We start from the raw sequence: 20,462 nt of genomic DNA, 5'->3' as shown, positions 1-20,462 counted from the left end.
TATGTATGTATTTATTATAATGTATTATTTTGAACCAACTTTATCAACTCAACCACCTCTAAACTATGCAGTATGCTAAATGCATGTATGTAAAATGCATGGATGTGCAGGCTGGCCTGACTATATTTGTGCGAACAAAACAGAGTAAAAATTTTGGCAATTATTAAAGAATTTGGTAAATAACAACCATTCAAAAGAGATTATATTACCACAATAATCTGTTGCTCAAGAAGTACAAAAATTTGAAACTTGATCAACGGACAAGCTACATGCATGATCATCTGTTAACCTCATTCGCTTATAAGCAATATTATATGCAAAACAATAAAATTGAAAAATAATAAAAAAGTTAAAAAAAACAAAAAAAAACATAGAAACTAAGACATTACTGTAAACTCTGCTTATAACGAACTCACTGGGGCATTCAAAACCTGTTCCTTATATCCGGAGTTCCTTGTAAGCATATAGCGAAATAGTTCCTTGTATCAGGAGTTTTTATAGCAAACAGATTTACATATAACGAACTGATTGTTTACTATTGTCCGCCGTTTTTGAAGAGTATTTGATTAAGAAATAGAAATATTAGTCATTTATTTATATTTTAGACACGATAACAGTGAGCGTACTTTTTGGAATTTGAAAATCATTGCTATTTCAGTTTTAGTTTTACTCCCTTTCTCAATTTCACATAAAATATCATATTTTGTTTCTAAAGTCTTTTCGTTTTCTTTCCATGATTTAGACAAGATTTTCGATTTTTCCTTCCTTTTATATTGAATATCTTCTATTATAATTTAAGGGTGACTTTTTCTAATGTAAGATATATATTTCTTTTCATTAAAATCAAGCGTACTTTGCAGTTTGCAAAGGATCATGCTTGCAAGCATGCATGATTATGTTGAAAACCGATTATAAATTATTATCATTATTTTACTCGAGCAAAACTATTGAAGACAATAAATAAATAACCATTTTATCTTGGTGAAAAGAGCTCATGCTAAAAATATCCTTAATAGAAAACTATACAGATTCATTTGAATAGATGTATTGAAGTACATGCAATGATAAACGGTACATTCGCCTGAGTTTTAATAACGAAACTTGAAAATGCGGGATCTATTTACGGATAGCCAATATTTTGGAGTTCGTTATAAAAGTGTTATTTTCTGTACTATAAGCTAAATTGGGACTAAGAAATGAGTTCCTTATAAGCGATAATTCTTATAACCGTGTTCGCTATAACCATATATTTTTATATTAAACAAAGAAGGGCAAAATTCGGGCCAAAATAAATTGTTCCCTATAACCGGAAGTTCGCTATAACCGTGTTCGCTATAAGTGAAGTTTACTGTACTTTGTTTCCAAGGTTAAATAAACAATCAATTTATCAATATTGTGAATAATTAAAAATTTTGCCAATAGTAAAAAAACACTTGACTTAACAAATACAAAATGATAAACTATGCTGCAATAAAGAAGTTATTTTACTTTATTTAGTAAAAGTGTTAATATTTTGATATTGCCAAATTATACTTGTACCGGTAAACATTTTTCTTGGCAAGAAATTAAACAAATTTAAACCATCAATTAATAAAACACACAGAAAATACAGAACTAAATTTTTTTTCAAACTTATATAATAGTATTGAAACTATTATTGTCAAAAATTGCAGTACATCTTGTTTTAGTATAATATTCAACTTAATATTTTTTCTGAACAACTACCCTAATCTTTGATTTCAGATACAACAGAAACATTCTGGTAATAATCATTAAAACATTTAAGTCATCAGCAATTAAAATTGTCACAGTATAATACAAGATTTAGATCTGGTTGATCTGAGTGTGTAACCATCTTCATCGACAAGAACACCATCAGGAAGATCTCTTCTTTTAATTTTCAGGTCATCAATATTGCTATGACGTCTTGTCATATTTCTACTACCAACTGAGCGTGACCCAAGATCATACGCAGAGCTTGTTTTCTTCACAGTTCTTTTTGCCCTTTGGCCCTGCACTCGAATATCTGCATATGTAAAACCAGAGTTCATTTCTGACTTTTCCTCAAACTGATCAGTTTCTAACTCTTGAAGGATCTCAGCAGATTTATTATCTCCATCAACAAAATCAGCCCCCTTTCTTTCTGTATGGTACTTTTGTAAACATGTCACAAGTTTGGACATACTGTCAGTTCTAGTGTCAACAATTCCTTCATCCCAAACTGTCAATTTTATTGGTTTACAATCTGTCAGGATGTTTCCCACTTTACCAGGCACTGGCCAGGTACAATCACCAATTAACAAGGGAATTATTATTCTATCCAGTTTTTTAGCTGTTCTTATATCACGTTCACAGGCTTTTGACAGGTGGTAATTGTTTGTAACGCATGCCAAAACAATACGACAGCTCTGTAAACCATGCTGGATTTTGTGATACAAAGATTCTGTTCCTCCCATTTGATATGCTCCAAACCAACAAGATAAATTCTCCCTCAACAATCGCTTATACAGTGGTTCTATCTGTATAATAGAAAATTAAAATAAAAGAGAAACATATAGAAATTCAAAGAATTCCATAATACACAAAATATTTTGATCAGAGATCCGCTCATTTAAAAGTTAACAATTTTCTTGAATTATATGCGAAATTATTTTCTTTATCCTCTAAATCTCCTTGGCAACAGACTGGTTAAAGTTGCTAAATTATGAAAAATACACAATATATGTTTGTAACCATCCATATGAGTTTAAATTTTTTTCAGAGACAATGGATTCTTTCATGCGAGGAAGCTATCTGACAAATTAAAAGAAGTTTTTATAAGAATTAAGTAGGTGATAGCTCTTACTAACTTTATCTTATTAAGGAAAAATGGCCATCTCATGTAGACAATAACAGGGCAGATTGAGTTGAACATTATCAACAAATGTGAAAAAAGAAACATACTTGCTTTAACTTTCCCCAGTGATAAGATATAAATATATCTGGTAATACTGACTGGTCAACAATATGTTTTTGTCCCAAAGAAATCTGACATGTTCGTCCCCATAATGATTGAAATTCTGAAAAAGAAATTTTTGTTGTTTGTTTTTGTTTGTTCTTGTTGATTGGTAAATCAAAACAAACTATAAAGTTCCTTGCAAATATGTCCAAATTTCTCTGCTTATTACATAAAAAAAGTCTGTTCGTTAAGCTTTGAAAGGGATAGTATCCTGGCATTTGTATCCCAGGAGTCAATGGTTTGTCCCTTGAATTAAGTGTAATTGTCATATGTCTTTCACTGTGGATTCAGAAATCATATGAGATAAATAGTCTGTCATCAATTATTGGTTTAAGTTATCTAGAACTCAAGTTTGAGAACTACCACAAGATAGATGACATAGACTGCATGACTGAGTTTTAAATTATCACTGCTAAAGAAAAAATTTGACAATCAGATCTTGGAGCAGTTACGTAAGCAACTTGCCATTGATTTACGTCAAGACTATTATATAACTAACTTGGATTGTCATATCATGAAACATATTTAACACCATATACTGTAACTTTTCTCCTTAAATATAATATACCATAATGAAAGAAAGTTAACTAAGATTTTTTTTAATATACCTTGAGTTATCAACTGCTCATCAGGAGTTACTCCAAGATAACTAAGTTGCATCAAGACTTCACAAAACTTGTACTTGGGCCAGTCTGTACCAACAATTTTATCTTCACCAGGTTTAGAATACAAACGTATATAACTTCTGTCAGTCATCACTGCTTTATGTAACTTCTCAGACAATGGGACATTTTGAAACTTCAACACTATCAATGGTATATCCTTGTCCAGCAAGCTTGAAATCTGAAATATATGTACAGTATAAACTATACAGGGCAACACACTTTGAGAGGCAAATTTTTTGGTTGTTCTAAAGACTTTGTTAAATCTTAGTCTAGTTTTAAACTTGTTAAAAGGTTGTATCTTTACAGAGTATAAGAATTATCAAAATTTATAATTATAACGTGGTAAAGGCAAAGAGAACAAGAAAGCTGCTGGAACATAATAATATATTTGTTCAATATTTACACTGATTCTATCTACTTAACTCTTCTAAATCCATCATAAACACTTGTGTTTATGCCTATGTAATAATTAACTGGTATCTTTAAAACAAAACATTTTCCCAGCCACAACATGTACATATTTAATTGTCAATATGTGTTTGTAAATACCTCATTTATAAGCTTAATATCTTCAGTAGATTCTTGAATGTTGTCAAGACAGACCATTACAACTTTAGCACCTGTAAATGTATTGCCATCACCCTTCGCATCAACATCCTTTACAATGTTATTGTACCCTGCGTTCCTCAGCTTTACCCCAAATCTCTCCATTAAATGCTTAGTCTTCACACTACTACATAAGCAGACATCTGGCTCAACATTTGTTACCTGACTCCTTAACACATCAACTACATTCTCTTCATATGATTCCAAAGACTCTCTTACATTAGTCTCATCAACCTTAACATTTAAATCTTTACTTTTTCTGCCACTATCAATATATAATGCAGATAAATTGTCCTTCTCAGGTACAGTATCTTCTGGCATATTTCCTTCAGATTTCAAATGTTCCAGTTTTGACTTATCAACGTTATCAGTATCAGACACATTAGTTTTATCTGTTTGATCAATACTTATTGCTTCATTTTGTTCTCTTTTTATATCCTTTTCCATTTTTGCATTTTGGGGTTCATTTCCCTGCTTCTTGTTTATATCATCACCCTGTGTCACACTAAGCACCTTATCACCAGCACCTTTAGAATCAGTTTTCATAGGTTCAGTAGCTGTATCAGTTTCACTCTTTCGAGTGGTATTACTTACAGTACTTTGATCCTCTTTTGACAAAGTTATCGATGTATTAAGCACCTCTGCATGACTAGTTCTAGGATTATGTTTGACTATAGATGAGCTAGAATCTGATCTTGTTGCCATAGCAACTGGAGGTGTAGGCTTTCTATCAGATGTTTGTGGCCTGGCTTGCAACTTGCTAGGGAATTTTGTATTACTATTTATTGGCGGGACCACTTTCTTGCCTGTCTCCTTTACTGCTGTTGTTTGGGCAGGTTTCTTCCTATTTAGAAATTTCATGAAAGTAGTATCTTTTACTTTACCACAGAAAATTTATAGCAATTTATGATAAAATTATTTATATTATATACAAATACATTTTAAAGATCATGAATACAACCATATTAAACCATTCAACCATTCTTGCTGGGTTTCCCACTGACACTGTTAAAGTAAAATGTTGTTATTACTGGTGGAGGAAGACCTTTGGTGTTTCTCTATAGATTAGTTCAGGCATGACCATGCACACAAGTAAAACCACCAGCCTTGAGTAAGCTAGCTGGACAGCTTCTAGGCATAAAAGTTTCCATAGTCCCTAACAGTATTCAACAAACAATGATGAGAGGCAAGTGATTCAAAATCGTCAACCTTCAGTTCTCAGCCACAGAGAGCCAAAATGAAATCATTTCTTTCTTTTCTAGAAAAAGTATTAGAATTGAGATACTGTCCAGTGTTTACACAAATATACTTCAAACTCAAGGGTTGGAAGGTTTGGTCATAAGAATTCTCCATTAGACTAGAAATCGTTTAATGACTCCTAAAGATGCTTTAAATTTCAAAATTTTAGAAGCAGTTGAAACATCTAGAAAGGAGAACTTCTGTCTTGCACTGTCTTCCAAACTATAATTTTACTCAAATTCTGCTTGAGAAGTCCTACATAAAACATACTGGTTGTAAAATAAATATATAACTGTGCACTTAATCATGTGTGTAAAAATGCTGAGCAGTCACGTTATTTAACTGACACCAAAAACATTTTTATCAATAAAATAAGAAATTGGTTAAAAATTAATAAAACTTACACAGTAGCTTTTATTTCAGGTAAAACTTGCACACAAAGTTGTTTAATTCTCTCATTTTTCGAAGATTTCCAAATATTTTTGAACCGTACTTTCTGTCTGTGAATGTGACCTGGTTTATCTCTAATAAGAGGTATAAGTATCTCCATGGCAACCAGTGACACAGATTCTGACCTGCTATCTGCATGCTTCATCAGATAATCCAACGTCTTCTGTAAATGGTCCTGTACAATTGTGTTATAAAATTTCAATAAAGTTCACAAAAGAAGGGATATCATTAATGCAGCTAAACAGTAAAATGCTGTTTTAAGTGTTACTTAAAATGACCTTGCTTTAAGATAAATCTGTATTTATATAAAAAGAAACATGTCAGAGTGTACTGGTTGAAAGTAATTAAGTATTGGCATCAATTTTAAAGTGCCTAAACACTTAAGATTTAGGAACATTTGAAACAATTTCATTAAAATCAAATTCCTCATATCCATTATATCACAGTTATGGTTGTCATAGTACAAATGCCTCTTATTTTAACATTAAGCACATATATACATAAATTTACAATCTTGACAGCAAAGTTAACGTTTAATAAGGAATATTTTGAGCATTGTAATACTGCATGTTTGTAATGTCGCTTTTCATTGGACAATCATGACATTTATATAGTTTTATATACACGGCTGCTGTCAACTTATGAAGAAATCTATCTCACAATTAAAAAACAACAACAAAGTTTGCAGTATTACAAATTTGTTATAAATATTCCTAGCTTCCATACAGACCATTTATATAGGGCCATATAACCAGTCAAAAATCTTTATAACTAATAATTTTAGAGAGAATCTAAAGTTACTTCTATATATAAAGGTGTATGATATTTATTTACAGCAATACTTGCTGATATGAATTATTACTGTTTATCTCTAAACAAATTAAAACACTTACATCATTATATTGACATAGATATTGCAGTATAGAAGATCTTTGTTGAAGGGAATCTGTGGTAAATTTGCTATCATCAATCAACACTGTGAAATAACCGGCAACCTGACCTGGTGACCTTTTAACTACATTGTGCACAACATTTAATATATGGCACTGAGTGACCTTGGTCTCCAAGGGATAGATGCCTAGCAACTGACAAATGTGGGTCGACAGAAACAACTGAAAAGTAAAAATTAGGGCATAAGTCACCTGTAAAAAAAGACATCATGCCTAGCTACTAAACAATCAATGCATGGTTTGACCAAAAAAAATGTGACATTAATGATTTTTTTTATTCAAAAGCTAGTTTTTCTAACTACTTGTCTTACACATGTCTTGAAAATGTAAAAATCAGATAATTGTTGCCTTTCTGCATTAGAGAGATCAAGATAAAAATTACAATTGTTAGAATTTTTAATTGGTGCTTGAAATTGTGGTCAATTTTTTTTTATTTAAATAATTAAAAGTGATCATGTTAAACAGGAAATATGAGGGCATTAATTTGTAATTAAATTTAGAGAAGACAGAATATAAGTTCTCTTGGTAGAGAATATTTGTTAATAGAATATGTCAAAATTATTTCCAGTGTTGAAATATAAAACAAATAATAAGCATTATTTCCAGGGTCTAACCAGAACTGGTGTTGGATCAGTAGATGACTGGTAACTAAATGAGAAAGAAATTTTAAATATAGTTGTGGTCTTTATTTAAATGATGTGCTTAGCACTAAGAAAGTTATACATATACAATATAACCTGAGAATTATCCTCTGATATTGCCTCCAGAATGGTCATGCCATGATGTTTATCTTCATGTTCCATTGACAATGTTTTACTAAATATATCCTGAAACATGGGGATATATGGTCCTGGATCCTGATGAAATGCCTTAACATGGAAGTCTGGATTAGAAATAAAATTCTGTTACTGACATGAAAATGTATCAATTGTAATAAAGTATATCTAAAAATTATTACTGACTCCTTCCATTGCAGAGTGATTAACGTTGCTTACATTAAATCAGTTGACCCCACTGATGCAAGTTTGAATCCTGACATGGACTCTGAAATTTCTTTCACATGCTTTGCCTATGTTCCAAAAAATGGCATTTCTTTGCAGACGGATACATACTGATATACACATGTAAATATTTGGTAAACATCTATATCTTTTATATTAAAAATATATTTGCTGTCTTTACTTTTTCAAGTTAAGTCTGGTTATACACAAGGTTGGTTTGGATCTATACCAGTGACTTAGGTCTGTGTTCTTTTCTTTTAATATTGTAAAGATTTTAGTCATGTAGCATCAAAATAAGTAGATGTACTTACCACTCAAGCCATGGCATTGCCAGTCCAGGAAAAGTTCCAATAATTCAGTCAAGTGATCACTGACCAACTGGAAACATTTGGTTCCTAGCATAGACAAGAAGTCCACACATCTGACAGGGCTGCCTCTCAGCCTCTGTATTGACTCTTGTATGGCTAGTATTACTTGAGGAACCAGTGATGTAATTGATCTAATGGATCCCTTATCCAGGTGCTGTAAAAATTGTAAATGTTAACAAATAAAGGTGCTTTCTTGGCCCATTGTATAGCCAATATTTCAGGTTGAAATGTAGTTACTCTTTTTTTCCAAATGTTGGTAAGAATAAACTTATCATAACATTTGTAGAAAAGGTGATTTTTGTTGTCAAATTTGTGAGCTATTTGCTAAACACTGAAAATTTCATGTTATTAAAACAAAATATTTCCGAATTATATTCAAAACATTTTTCATTCACATTTTATCAAGTTATTCTGTCTTACAAAACTGATAATATCTTAAATTGAAGGCAAATAATTTCATGTAATTTGTTTACTGATTTTACATGATTTTTTTCAGCTTAAATACTAGTAGACTAATGTTTAAATTATCTAAAATTACCATTTCAATGAATTCTAAGACCACTTTCTCATATAAGGTATTCCACATGTCACATGATGTAGTCACATGACCACTGTCATCCTGATTAGTGTCGTCTGCTGACAAACAGGAAATACAAATAGTCATCAGCAAGCTGTTCACATCCACAGGTACATAGCCTTTAGACCTATTTCAAAGATAACATTTAAAACTTAATGCATGTATATCATAGTGTCATGGTGAAGAGTTAAAAATGTAAGTATTAAGGTCATACAGTAAAAATCCAGCTTTACTGCTGAAAGAATACCTAAGACTTCCAGGCATCATTTCATACATAAGCTGGCACCTTAGGTTAAAACTAGCAACCTTCTGTAGGCTAGCACGCTAGCAAATATAAAACTTAAACTTATGTATAAAATTAATATAAAATTGCTGTATTGCTACCTTTAAAGCCGATAAAAGAGGTGACCCAAACAGTCAACTTCAACATAGACACAGGTCACATGTACTCAAGATTATGCAGCCATAATGTTTTCCATTATTTCTTATATTACTGAATCTAGGTGAGATTATGATTTTAAAACTTATACAATGCAGTGTGGTACAATTTGACCTGAAATAATATATAAATAATGTAAGCCTGATATACAAAGCATCTTTAAAGAACAACTTTTGAAAACCATTGGCTGTGCAACATCCTTACCCGAACTATTAAATCTCTATAAGTAAAATCATAAGCCACAAACCCTATAAAGGTAGGAGATCTATTATAGGTATTTTCTGATGTAAAAAAAAATCATACTTGTATAAATGCAGGCTCTCTTGTAGAAGATGTAATACAACTTGTGACAATGTTTCATTATCACCAGGACATCTGGCATCTTTCAATAATGTATCCACACTGAATAACCCATCCTTGATGAAGTTAACATCCTATATAAAAAAGTAATAATGTGCTATTCATAAAAATTAAAGGGACATTATGCCCATTCAAGGGATAATAGTGAGTGAACTACTAAAAGTTGGAATATGTGTACATTTTGCTATGATTCCATTCAATTTAACGATTTACTTTGTATGAATAATAAATATCTCGCATGACTCAAGGAAATTTTCTGTAAATATACATAAGAATTTACCTGTAATGTTCCATTTATAAAAAGGGTTTATATTTTATCATAAACATTTGTCTTTATCAACAGTTGGTCGATTACCATACAATCAATAAACAGTCAATTCTGCTCAACTTTACAATAAAAAAAAATGAGCATTATAAATGTCACTTTAAATTTTATTGTCAAAAATATAGAAATACTTACTATATAAGATTATATCATAAACTACTGTTAAATCTCATCATAGATTTAATCCTAAATATGTTTAATTTGAAAATGGACTTATCCTGAATTTTGAACAGCTCATTTTCAATTTGAGAGATTTTAATATTAAACCAAGTTACTATTAGATACACAGTCTTGTCAGACTGCATGGTGGCAGGCCTGACATTGTTTTTTTTTTTGCAGCTGTCAACCAAAAGTATCAAATAAACCATGTCCTAAAATTTCATCAACTGCATGGTAAAAATGTGTTAAAGCTACAAGCTTGTAAAATTTTACCTAAAATAGGCATTATGACCCTGTGGTTATGCTGTCTGTTCCTTAAAATAATCCTTTCTCTTAAAATACCCCTTACAACATTACTGGTTAATCATTGAAATTGTGACTAAGAAAATGACCAACAAATGCTCTGAGCCCTCTTTACATTATTTCTTAAAAAGATTGTGAATTCCTAGTGGCAATTTCTTAAATAAATCACTACCATACAGTACACAGATAGAAAATACGTAAATTAAAGCAAAAACTTACTGTAAAATCTGGAATACCTGACTGTATACATGCCAGAGATATTGGGGATTTCAATGGGGGTTCTTTCTCCATACATTTAAGTAAACATTTATGTACATTTTGCCTGACACGCCCCTCTATCTCAAGATCTCTGTTGAAAGAATGAAGAAAAAAACTTGTAGATAGTAAATCCCTAATTTGTTATCAGGACAATAAACAGAGCTACTCTAAAAAAAATGATGTAAACTTTATTTACTACAATGTATTCTCCATTTTCTTAAACAATTTTTACTTTTCTCCTTATTTTCATTAATGTTTTCACTAAAATTAATAACATCATTTCAACATAAGCAATAACAATAAATTCATGCTTGTACCTTATTTTTCTTATAAAAACGAATGTTATTTAGTTGTTTGGTCATGATTACTATTTAAGATATTTCAAACAGTGGCCTTTAAGCATCATATATCAGACGAGACACTCAGCAAACATTCGAGTATAACCACCATTTTACCATATTTGGATATTTTTTAAAGCATGTAAGCATAACACAGTGCAGTGTGAGGAAAAAACTACAACGTTAAAACATTCTTTCCTGACAACTAAGACCTATAGACAAAAAGGATTCCAGATTGAGTAGGCATGAAATAAAATAAAACTGTTAAAAAATAAGCAACAAAAAAATAATATACCTTATCTGAGCCAGAAAATTGTCAATAAATCTAGCAATAGCTTGAATTGTTTCTGACACGTTTCCTTCCTCATCTGCCTGCATGAATTGTCCCGGTGCATCAGTTATAATGTCTATAAATAGCCTCCCTTGTACTTCATAAGTCTAAAATAGAATTTATAACTACTTACATCCAAATATGTTATAAATAACAATACAGATGCATCACACACACAAATAATATGTTGTCATAAAATGGGAATGTAATGTTAAAATGTGATGAGAGCACTCAATTGAAAATATAGAAAACACAGAAATCAACTAGAACAAATTTATTGATCAGTCAATGATTTTACAAAAATATCCTTGTGACCTTGACCTTGGACCTAAACGTTTATAAGGGTCAATACTATCCTCAAAACTGAGTATGAAGACAACACACCTAACAGTTATTAAGTTATATATATATGGACATGTATCATTCCATAGTTATCTTCATGTGTATAGGAAAAATGTTATATCAATCAATAATGATTTATTAATGCAATATAAAGTTCTTGTAAATAATTCAATTAACTGGCAATTTTAGAACAATTACATATACACAAAGGCAATAAAACGTTTATTTATATTTTTTACAATGTATTGGGTTAGTGAAAGCAGTGCAAGAGATATAGAAATATCTCTATTTTAGAGAAACAACTGATTATTTTATGTGCAATTGATTAAAGCACCACTACACAAGACATCAGGGATGTTTTTTTTGTGGGTTTTTTTTCACGACCAAAACACTTACCTTCCAATTCAAGACACCATATTCCTTCAATACAGGAGAGCTCAGTAGGTTTCTAGCCTCCTTCACCAGGAGAGTTCTTCCTGAGACTATATAGTTCACCATTAGATCATGCCAGCTGGCTGCTGAAACAGCTGTCCTGTAACTATATGTTTATTTGACTTTAACAATAACAAGAAATGCCTTCAAGAAACAGATTCTTATGGTTTATTTATATACACATACATGGTTTTTAATGGAAGAACATAGTTAGAAACATTAACTTATTAAACAGCTGTCCTTAACTACATGTTTATCTAACTTGAACAATAAATGTCTTTGAGAAGAAGACTTTTAATTATGGTTTATTTACATACATGGTTTTGAATGGAAGAACACAAAATTGATTGCAACAACAATATTTACGAGAGTATTAACCCATTGTCTGCTTAATTTGTGTAATGGACTTGTCCAACTTTAAATCTGGATATTACAAATGGTAATTAGAGAGGTTTTTGATATCAAAATGCCAAAATTTAGTAGCCAGCAGTATAGAGCCTGATCAGGCTGTGCAGATATGTTAGCTTGCCTGATTTAATTAATACAGTTCATATTGGCAAGATAGGCAATTCAATTAAGCCTTTTTTATCCAGAGAGTATGATACAAAACTTGATAAATAAGATTCAATATCAATATCAATTAACTAACAAAATAATCTGAGGCAGATTAATCTAAATGACATGTCTGAAGCACAAAACAAATTAACATTTTTACTAAATGAAAAATGTTAACAAGGTACACTATCTTACTTAGGAAAACAAAACAAAAATCTACCAAATATGTAGTATAATACAGAAAACATATGCTTCTGGAATATTCAGATTCTGAATATGACAAATAAATATTTAACATAAATGATGTCAGTCTTTCTGCTTGCTTTAACTACTTGTACATTTACACTCAAAAGCATGAACTATCCTGGGAAATGCACCTAAAACCAAATTCTGTTTTCAAAATATATGAATAATTGCTTACAGTTATAGGACAACATGTATACATTTTTTATGTGAACTGACAATTAAAACATGATACCTACAACTGAGTAAACTTGATAAGAGCCAGATTTTGTGTTGAAATAATAAGCTCATCCATATGAGTTTCCATCTTGAATGTTTTAGACAATAAAACAAGGGTATCCAAACACTGTGTAAACAGCCATGTAGGGGTTTCCTGAAATGATATACATACCATAGCAAGGTAAAGATTAAATATCTGTCACTGTTCAGAACGCTTCACTATTTAGGGGAGAGAATGTGTAAGCGGCCAGATAGCTCAGTCGGTAGAGCTGCGATATGGTATTCTGAAGGTCCTGGGTTCAAGTCCCCATCAGGCTGCATATTTTTCTCACCCTGTGTCACATTAATTGTTAAAAAAGGAAACACAACACTAGCATAAAAGCAGCACATTCATGTTGCCTTGAACTTGTGTTTAAAAAAAAGACTGAAGTTGCCCCGAAAAGTTGAGCAGGACATATCCATTATTCTCAAAAAAGGTTCAGCTTAATAAAAATGTGAAAATAAGGTTTCACTTACATCAAATCCGTATTTGAAATCTAGTTGTTCAAAGAGTCCTGTCTGGTAGGCTAAAAATAGACGTTTACATTTCTTGCTGTTGCTATGGTTACAGATTGTCAACAACAGTGACATGAAGTCTTTGAACATGATATTGAGCATTTTATCCTTACTGAAACAAAACAAAAAATATCCTTTAATACTGAAAGTTCTGTCTCTTTTACAAGAGAGTTCCTAAATTTATATCACAGACTTGCATAGTGTTGCCTACTATAGGAACTGTCAATTTGCAGTATCAAAGATTTTAACATTCATCTCAGTAAAAATTTTAAATGGACTTGCCCATCTTTCTCCTTGGATAAAACCATTCATCAATTTTAGGGAAAATATTAAAATAAGAACTGACTGATTAGTGAACAGTAGTGCAAACAATGATGTTCTAGGTAATCTTGGTCAACACTGGTTGCATGGGTAGAACCTGTTGTTGTTGCCAGCAGGCTATTTTAGAGTTAATTTTAGTAAATTAAAGTTAAGAAGTGAACAGTACTGTGATTGTTCTGCTAAAATGTGCAGCCCAGTCTGAGTCTAAACTGGCGGTATATGCATTTTATGTTAAGGGTCATTGAGTGGATAACTGAATTACAATCAATGCATGAAAAACAAATTATTTGGAATACTAACTTATTTTGTATTTACTTTTCAGTCAGTTAAATAAATTAAAGATGTAAAAAAATTGATTTAATATCCATAAACATAGAGCAAAAAAAAACAACATGAATTTGTTCAAGTGAAATGATAATTACACAGCCGCTTGGAAGATTTTTTCAAGTGTCAGAGGAGCTCTGTACTGGGCCTCACTAGCTACAGTAAATGAGGAGTCTGTAATAACATCCTTTATCACTTTCAGATGATTCCGCATTATAACCCAGTCATCCCGGCCCTGAAAAATACATTTTACACATATGACAACACACATACAAACACATATATTTCTTACAACAATCAGTACATTTCTTTAACACTGTAACAAAAGACTATTACAAATTTCGCTTTTGATAAAATTTGTGGTCCATCTTTTTGGTTACACAATTCTGTGTGAGCTATAAAAATTTGAAATATTTATACACATTAAATTTAAAGATTTCATTATTTAAATAATAAAATATGCTAAGGCTCAAGTAGGAATGTTATTTCGCACATGCAGATGTCAAGATGAAAATCAGAGGCTATTTGAACAGGAATCAAATTGGTTCACTTTATTATAAATTTGTAAATTAAAATGCTATTCCAAAATGGCCCTCTGCAATATAATTAAAACAACTTTATGTGCAAATAAACTATTGCCCTGATGGAATTCAACAGTTTTTGAAAATAGCAATGAATGAATAAAAAGTATTTTTACCATATAAGGGTTTTCCAGCTCATACTTTTGACATATTAGGAAACATAGATGGGAAAGTCGAGGCCCAATATGGGGTGGGACATGATTCATTCTATACATGTAGAATGAATATAAATCTAAAAGCTCCCTTCTGGCCTCCTCAATCTGTCCTGCGCTAAAAATATACATTATATCGAGTTAGAAAAAAATCTCAAAATTTCTATTTATGCTAACATTTCATTACTTGTTTAAATGGCTTCATACATAATATGAAAACAAAAATATAACTATGATCAGGAAAAGCCATTTTAAAAAAGTCTTTAGAACATATATAAAATGTCATTTCATATTTAAAGTTTTTATATAGTCTTATTTAACTAAGTATACAAATGAATCATTAAAACAGCAACGGAAATTTCTAGCCTCAACTTCTCATACTCAACCTAGCTCACTTTGTATACTTAATCATAGTATTTTGATATTGACATCCCAGTTTTTTAAATATAAACCTACTGGAACTATAAGTGATAAGCCATTGTCACAAGTACAGAACCAAGCCAAACTACACATCCATGCAGTCTGCCCAGGCACTATATTGTCTGAAGCTCAATTTGGAATGAATTATTTCACTCCTGCAAATTCAAAGCATGGCAATTCCAAGACAAAAATTGACCGCAAGTTAAGAGTTATACAACTAATGAAGTGTTCTATATGAATGCAGGGCAGGTCGATTAAACAAAGTCTGGGGGATATGGGTGAAATAAACACCATACCTTAATATAGTTTTGAAAACTTTGTCGATATGTGTTTCCATGAGAGTAGCATAGTGATCAGCAGACACTTCCTCCTTGTAAACAAAGTCTGTCCTTAATGATGACACCAATAAACGTAGATCTTCTCCATGAAGTGTCTAAAAATAGAATATTTCATGATCAGATCTACATCAATTTTCAATCTAGCTACCTTACAGTCTCAACATCAGTGGATCTACTCAGGTACCCGTTTGTGCCTGAAATAATGCATGGAATGGCACCTGAGGTCTTCCTCCACCAGTAAAGCTGGAACGTCGCGATATGACCTATACTGTGTCGGTGTGATGTAAAACCTAATCAATCAATCAATCTAAATCAATTTTGTCTACATAGAAAATACTGTAAGATTTGACATTAGATTCATTTAAAACTCATAACTACCAATTTTTTTAAGAATGTATATCATTATTATACCAAAAGATTATAATTATCAACAAACACATTGTTCTTTTCATTTTCATTAGGATGCAGTATTTGCATATTATTTTGCATTTCCATTACGAAAATAAATACTTAACTTAAAAGTGACTTAACTTAAAAGTAACATTGCAAAAAAGTATAATTAAATATATTATGCTTTATTATCGCAGGATAAAAGAAAGTGGTAAAAAGAAAAAAGAAAGTTCAGAACTTTGAAAAAAAAATTAAGCAATATCCAGCATTACACCTTACCTGCATATATTTCCAGAGTGGATAATGAGGATATTTTAATACAATATCCATCATTTCTAAATGAGTGGACCCCGGACCACATGCCAATAGGTGAACCCAAAGGTCAAACAACAATTTGTCTGTTTCCTTCTTTAGTTCAGCATCATCATGAGTTTCCAAATAGCCACTTCAAAACCAAGATATTTTTTATGATAAGTTATGCTAGAAAAGTTGCTCTGAGATCTATATAAAAAGTGTACATCTCTCATCACATAGTCACAATACTATGATATTAAAGCCTTAACCTGCTGAATTCCTAAAACGGAGGTCCTTGCCTAGCCTACGTTTTCAGACTGTTCACTATCAAAATGAAAACTAAAAGGTAATCAGTTTCCAGTTATCTACGCTGTATGCCAATATGTAAATTTTAGAAACAATTTGCTTGCTGATCTCAAGGACTCATCCACCTTACCCACTCTCCCAAATGAAAAGTGTCCTAAAAAGTAGCCTTTACATTATGTATGGTAAAGCTTGGTCAGATTACATGGATGTGGAGGCTGGCCAGGCTCTACACTGGTGGCAAAGGCTTTTCACTTTTGATTTTCAGAGCAGGTTAAAGATTAAAACATGGGAATTGTAAACAAACATTTGTCTATGTATGTAAGAAACTAAGTAAGGGAAATATGACAGCAATGTCAATGTCAAAGTTTGAGAAAAAGTTTTCAAAGTTTCAAATGGAAAAGCAAACAGTAAAGGCTGATCAGACTGCAAAATTAAGCCAGCTCATATGGTTTACAGTTATAATGGTAATGGCAAGATGTGAACACAATTCCTGATAACAAAAGGCTTAAAATATACCCATTAAAAAAAAAAGCCCCCCAAAAAAACAAAAAGACACATAACAGAACAACATTTGGTTACTAAGTCTGGAATAGGCCATTTCATTAAATAACTTTCATTAACAAAATGCTATTTGGTTTTGTAGATTATTTAGGTTATGAAATAATTTCTTGATTTTTCAAGACAAGTATAAAATAAATCATTGTGATTTCAAAGCCTTTTTTGTTGGTGTGTCTGGTTTTTACGCTGCTTTCAACAAGTCAAATTTGAAATAAATTTCATGATAATCAAGGTCAAATATAAATCCCAGCAGCTAACAGTAAAGAATATGTTTTGTATATGACCAGACTGCTCAGCTTCAGATGTATATTCAATGAATTATTTTCCCTACATTTTACAACCAGATAAAAGCTGTTTCCCCTAGGTCAATATAGGTATATTTGCCAAAAAAATGCTATATTTTACCCTGAAATGCTCTGTGCACAGTCCTCATCAGAACCATGACTTAAAAGGCAGCTGACCTATATCAGGAAGTTAATAAATTCTATTGACTGAACAACAGAAAATTTTCCTTGTATATAGCCTTTGCTATGTACCATGCATGTTAAACTGAACAGAAATTTAAAATTTCATAAGATGTGTGGGTAAATTCCATTCTCAGTTGTTGAAATTTGATTTCAGGATTTCCCCCTTTCCTTATTTATCATGCTATATTTTCCCTTTCAGAAAGCCTCAGGTTGTTTTGAAAATTGAAAAAAAAATCACTGATGTATTAATTATTGGTGGCAAACATAACTGCTAGTATTCTGATAGGAAAAAAAATTAATTTACCCATTACCTGCTGGAACCTAAAAAGATTATCCTTTACCACCAGGGCAGCTAGCACTATTGTACATTTTAACCAGGCTCTATACTGTTAGTGGCAATTTTTTTTTGTATTTTGCCAGCAAAATCCCTTAAGCTCGGAACTGACTGTTCCAAATTCAAATCTGGGCAAGTTCATTACATAAATTCAGGATGTTCAGGGTTATTAAATCTTACATCATCACATTATAGATAGTTGTTAATGCAGCATGAGCCAACCAGAATTGTGGAGTATATCTTGCTGGAAAATCTGACACACAAACTTTCTCTTCAAATACTCTAAAACATTCCTGCAACAAACGAAAAAAAAAATGCAACAAAAACAAAACATACTGACTGAATTTACACTGAAAAAAAATATATAGATGTCAAACATGAAAATTTAAAAAAAAATTAAATTGTTTAAATCACATTTTGTACAAAAGTTTTTTTTTTGTATAGTCAGGCCAGAAAACAGCCCATTACATCACCACTGGGAAGCACTGCAGCAATTACAGAGCAGAGACTGAGGCACTCATGAAGGCAGTCTTTTTGATAGAAAACTCGCCAGAAGAGATCACCTCTGTAGTCTTCCTCACAGATTGCAAGATCAGTTCGGAGGCCCTACAAAACAACAATGTCCCTGAACTAGCGCAAGCCGTGAACAAGCTTGGGTCGTCCTGTAATGTTTGCCACTTCAGTGGATACCATCTCACTGTGGAGTGCCCGGAAATGAGGAGGCTGACAAGCTGGCTAGGTTAGGAGCCCAGTTGAGCAACCAGATAACCAGGTGACATACAAGGAGAAAGCCACCATCATCAAGGCTCTCACCCCTAAGACAAGACAGGAAGCGGTGCCTACCACATGCTAAACCGACCAGAAACAATGGTGATGGTCAGGCTTCGCTCGGGACACAACAGACTGAATGCACACATGTGCAGGAAGTACAAACTGGTGCCGTCCCCCCATATGTCCCTGTGGAGAGAGGACCAGACTACAGAGCATATCCTCCAAAGATGCAAAAGACACAACCAGGAGCGAGGAGCAACGTGGCCCCGAGGTGCAACACTCCAGCAGAAGCTGTACGGAGACGTTGAGGACCTGCGGCGGACCACAACCTTCATCGCGGATACTAGCGTGATCGTGTAGAGCGAACGCCAGTAAGTAAGTAAGTAAGTAAGTACAAAAGTTTAACAATTATTTTAGCTCCAATACATTACAGAATAACATATCACTGATGTTGAAAATTGTAGAAACTCCAAGCTTAAAACATAAAACAATCTAACAGCTTAAATAAATATAAAAAATTATTTGGAAAAACTATTTCTACTTGCTTTTTTTAGGTATATTAAGTTTATACAAATTTATATCAAAATGATAATATTGAAAGCTATAATTTCATTGAAACATTCTCAAATCTGTTCCTGGAACCAACCAGTACTTAAGCAATGAGTGTTAAATTTCATGCTCACAGAAATAACGGCTTGCCTCTGACAGCATTTAAACCCATGCAGCCAGCAATTCTTAAGTTACAAGTAAACCACTTACATATAATATTATATGAAGAAACACTATTTAGAGGATGGCAAATAAGAACAGATAAGAATTGAAAAGTTCAGCAGAAACATTAAAGTAAATAAGAAGTTAAAAAGTAAGATTTATTTATCATGATCTTAATCATTTTTACCTGTAGATCTTCTAGACTAGTAAGTCTTATCCATGCAGCAACTTGTTCCTCTAGAATCATTGCAGGATTATCCTCCCTTGTCCCAACAAATTCGCCACTCTTCCTCGCTTTGAGGAAGTCTAACCCCGATAAAAACTCTGACAGACATATCTTCATGGCTACAAAATATTAATCAATCTAAATATAAAAGTCAATAATGACTGCTGTATATTTCTTATTATCAAAAAATGTATTTTGTCAAACAGTAAGCAAATAATTCTTAACAATCTTATCTTTCTTTTGTATGAAATTATTTTGTAACAAGATAAAAATATTTAAATTATTGCTATAATCACTTTGCAAGATATAGACTAAAACTAAAAAAATGACCTTTGGTTCTGTGTTCAGTTGGTTTAATAAAATGAATTAAAGTTCACCATATCTTCATCCCTTTACTATTTCAAAACATACCTTTCCAAAAGATTAAAGTTTTCCCCTGAATCCTTTACATTGTAGGGCACTAACTCGTCAAATTTCCACAAAATCACCACTATCTGCCAGTAGAAAAGAAAAAGATAAATTGAATTTATTTCAGTATTGGTCACTCTGAAAGAAA

At 32.0% G+C, this 20,462-nt stretch overlaps 1 protein-coding gene across 1 annotated transcript; it reads right to left on the bottom strand.

The window, feature by feature from the left end:
* Nucleotides 1-1,432: 1,432 nt before the first annotated feature.
* On the bottom strand, nt 1,433-20,023 carry LOC132746508 (uncharacterized). Its single transcript, XM_060735691.1, has 21 exons — nt 19,868-20,023; nt 18,379-18,491; nt 16,519-16,684; nt 15,808-15,944; nt 15,056-15,209; nt 14,457-14,593; nt 13,675-13,825; nt 13,179-13,312; nt 12,106-12,247; nt 11,332-11,474; nt 10,660-10,789; nt 9,597-9,727; nt 8,816-8,981; nt 8,221-8,431; nt 7,646-7,791; nt 6,852-7,070; nt 5,913-6,133; nt 4,213-5,113; nt 3,607-3,841; nt 2,944-3,059; nt 1,433-2,519 (listed from the first exon to the last, which is right to left on the bottom strand). Exons 1-21 carry the CDS (start codon nt 20,021-20,023, stop codon nt 1,806-1,808), a joined length of 4,623 nt encoding a protein of 1,540 aa, XP_060591674.1. The 3' UTR covers nt 1,433-1,805.
* Nucleotides 20,024-20,462: the final 439 nt, after the last annotated feature.

Source organism: Ruditapes philippinarum, unplaced genomic scaffold (genome assembly GCF_026571515.1).
Source record: "Ruditapes philippinarum isolate M1 unplaced genomic scaffold, ASM2657151v2 ctg3441_1_1_1_1, whole genome shotgun sequence".
NCBI classification, from domain to species: Eukaryota; Metazoa; Mollusca; class Bivalvia; order Venerida; family Veneridae; genus Ruditapes; species Ruditapes philippinarum.
This window is presented reverse-complemented; position numbering and strand designations above follow the sequence as displayed.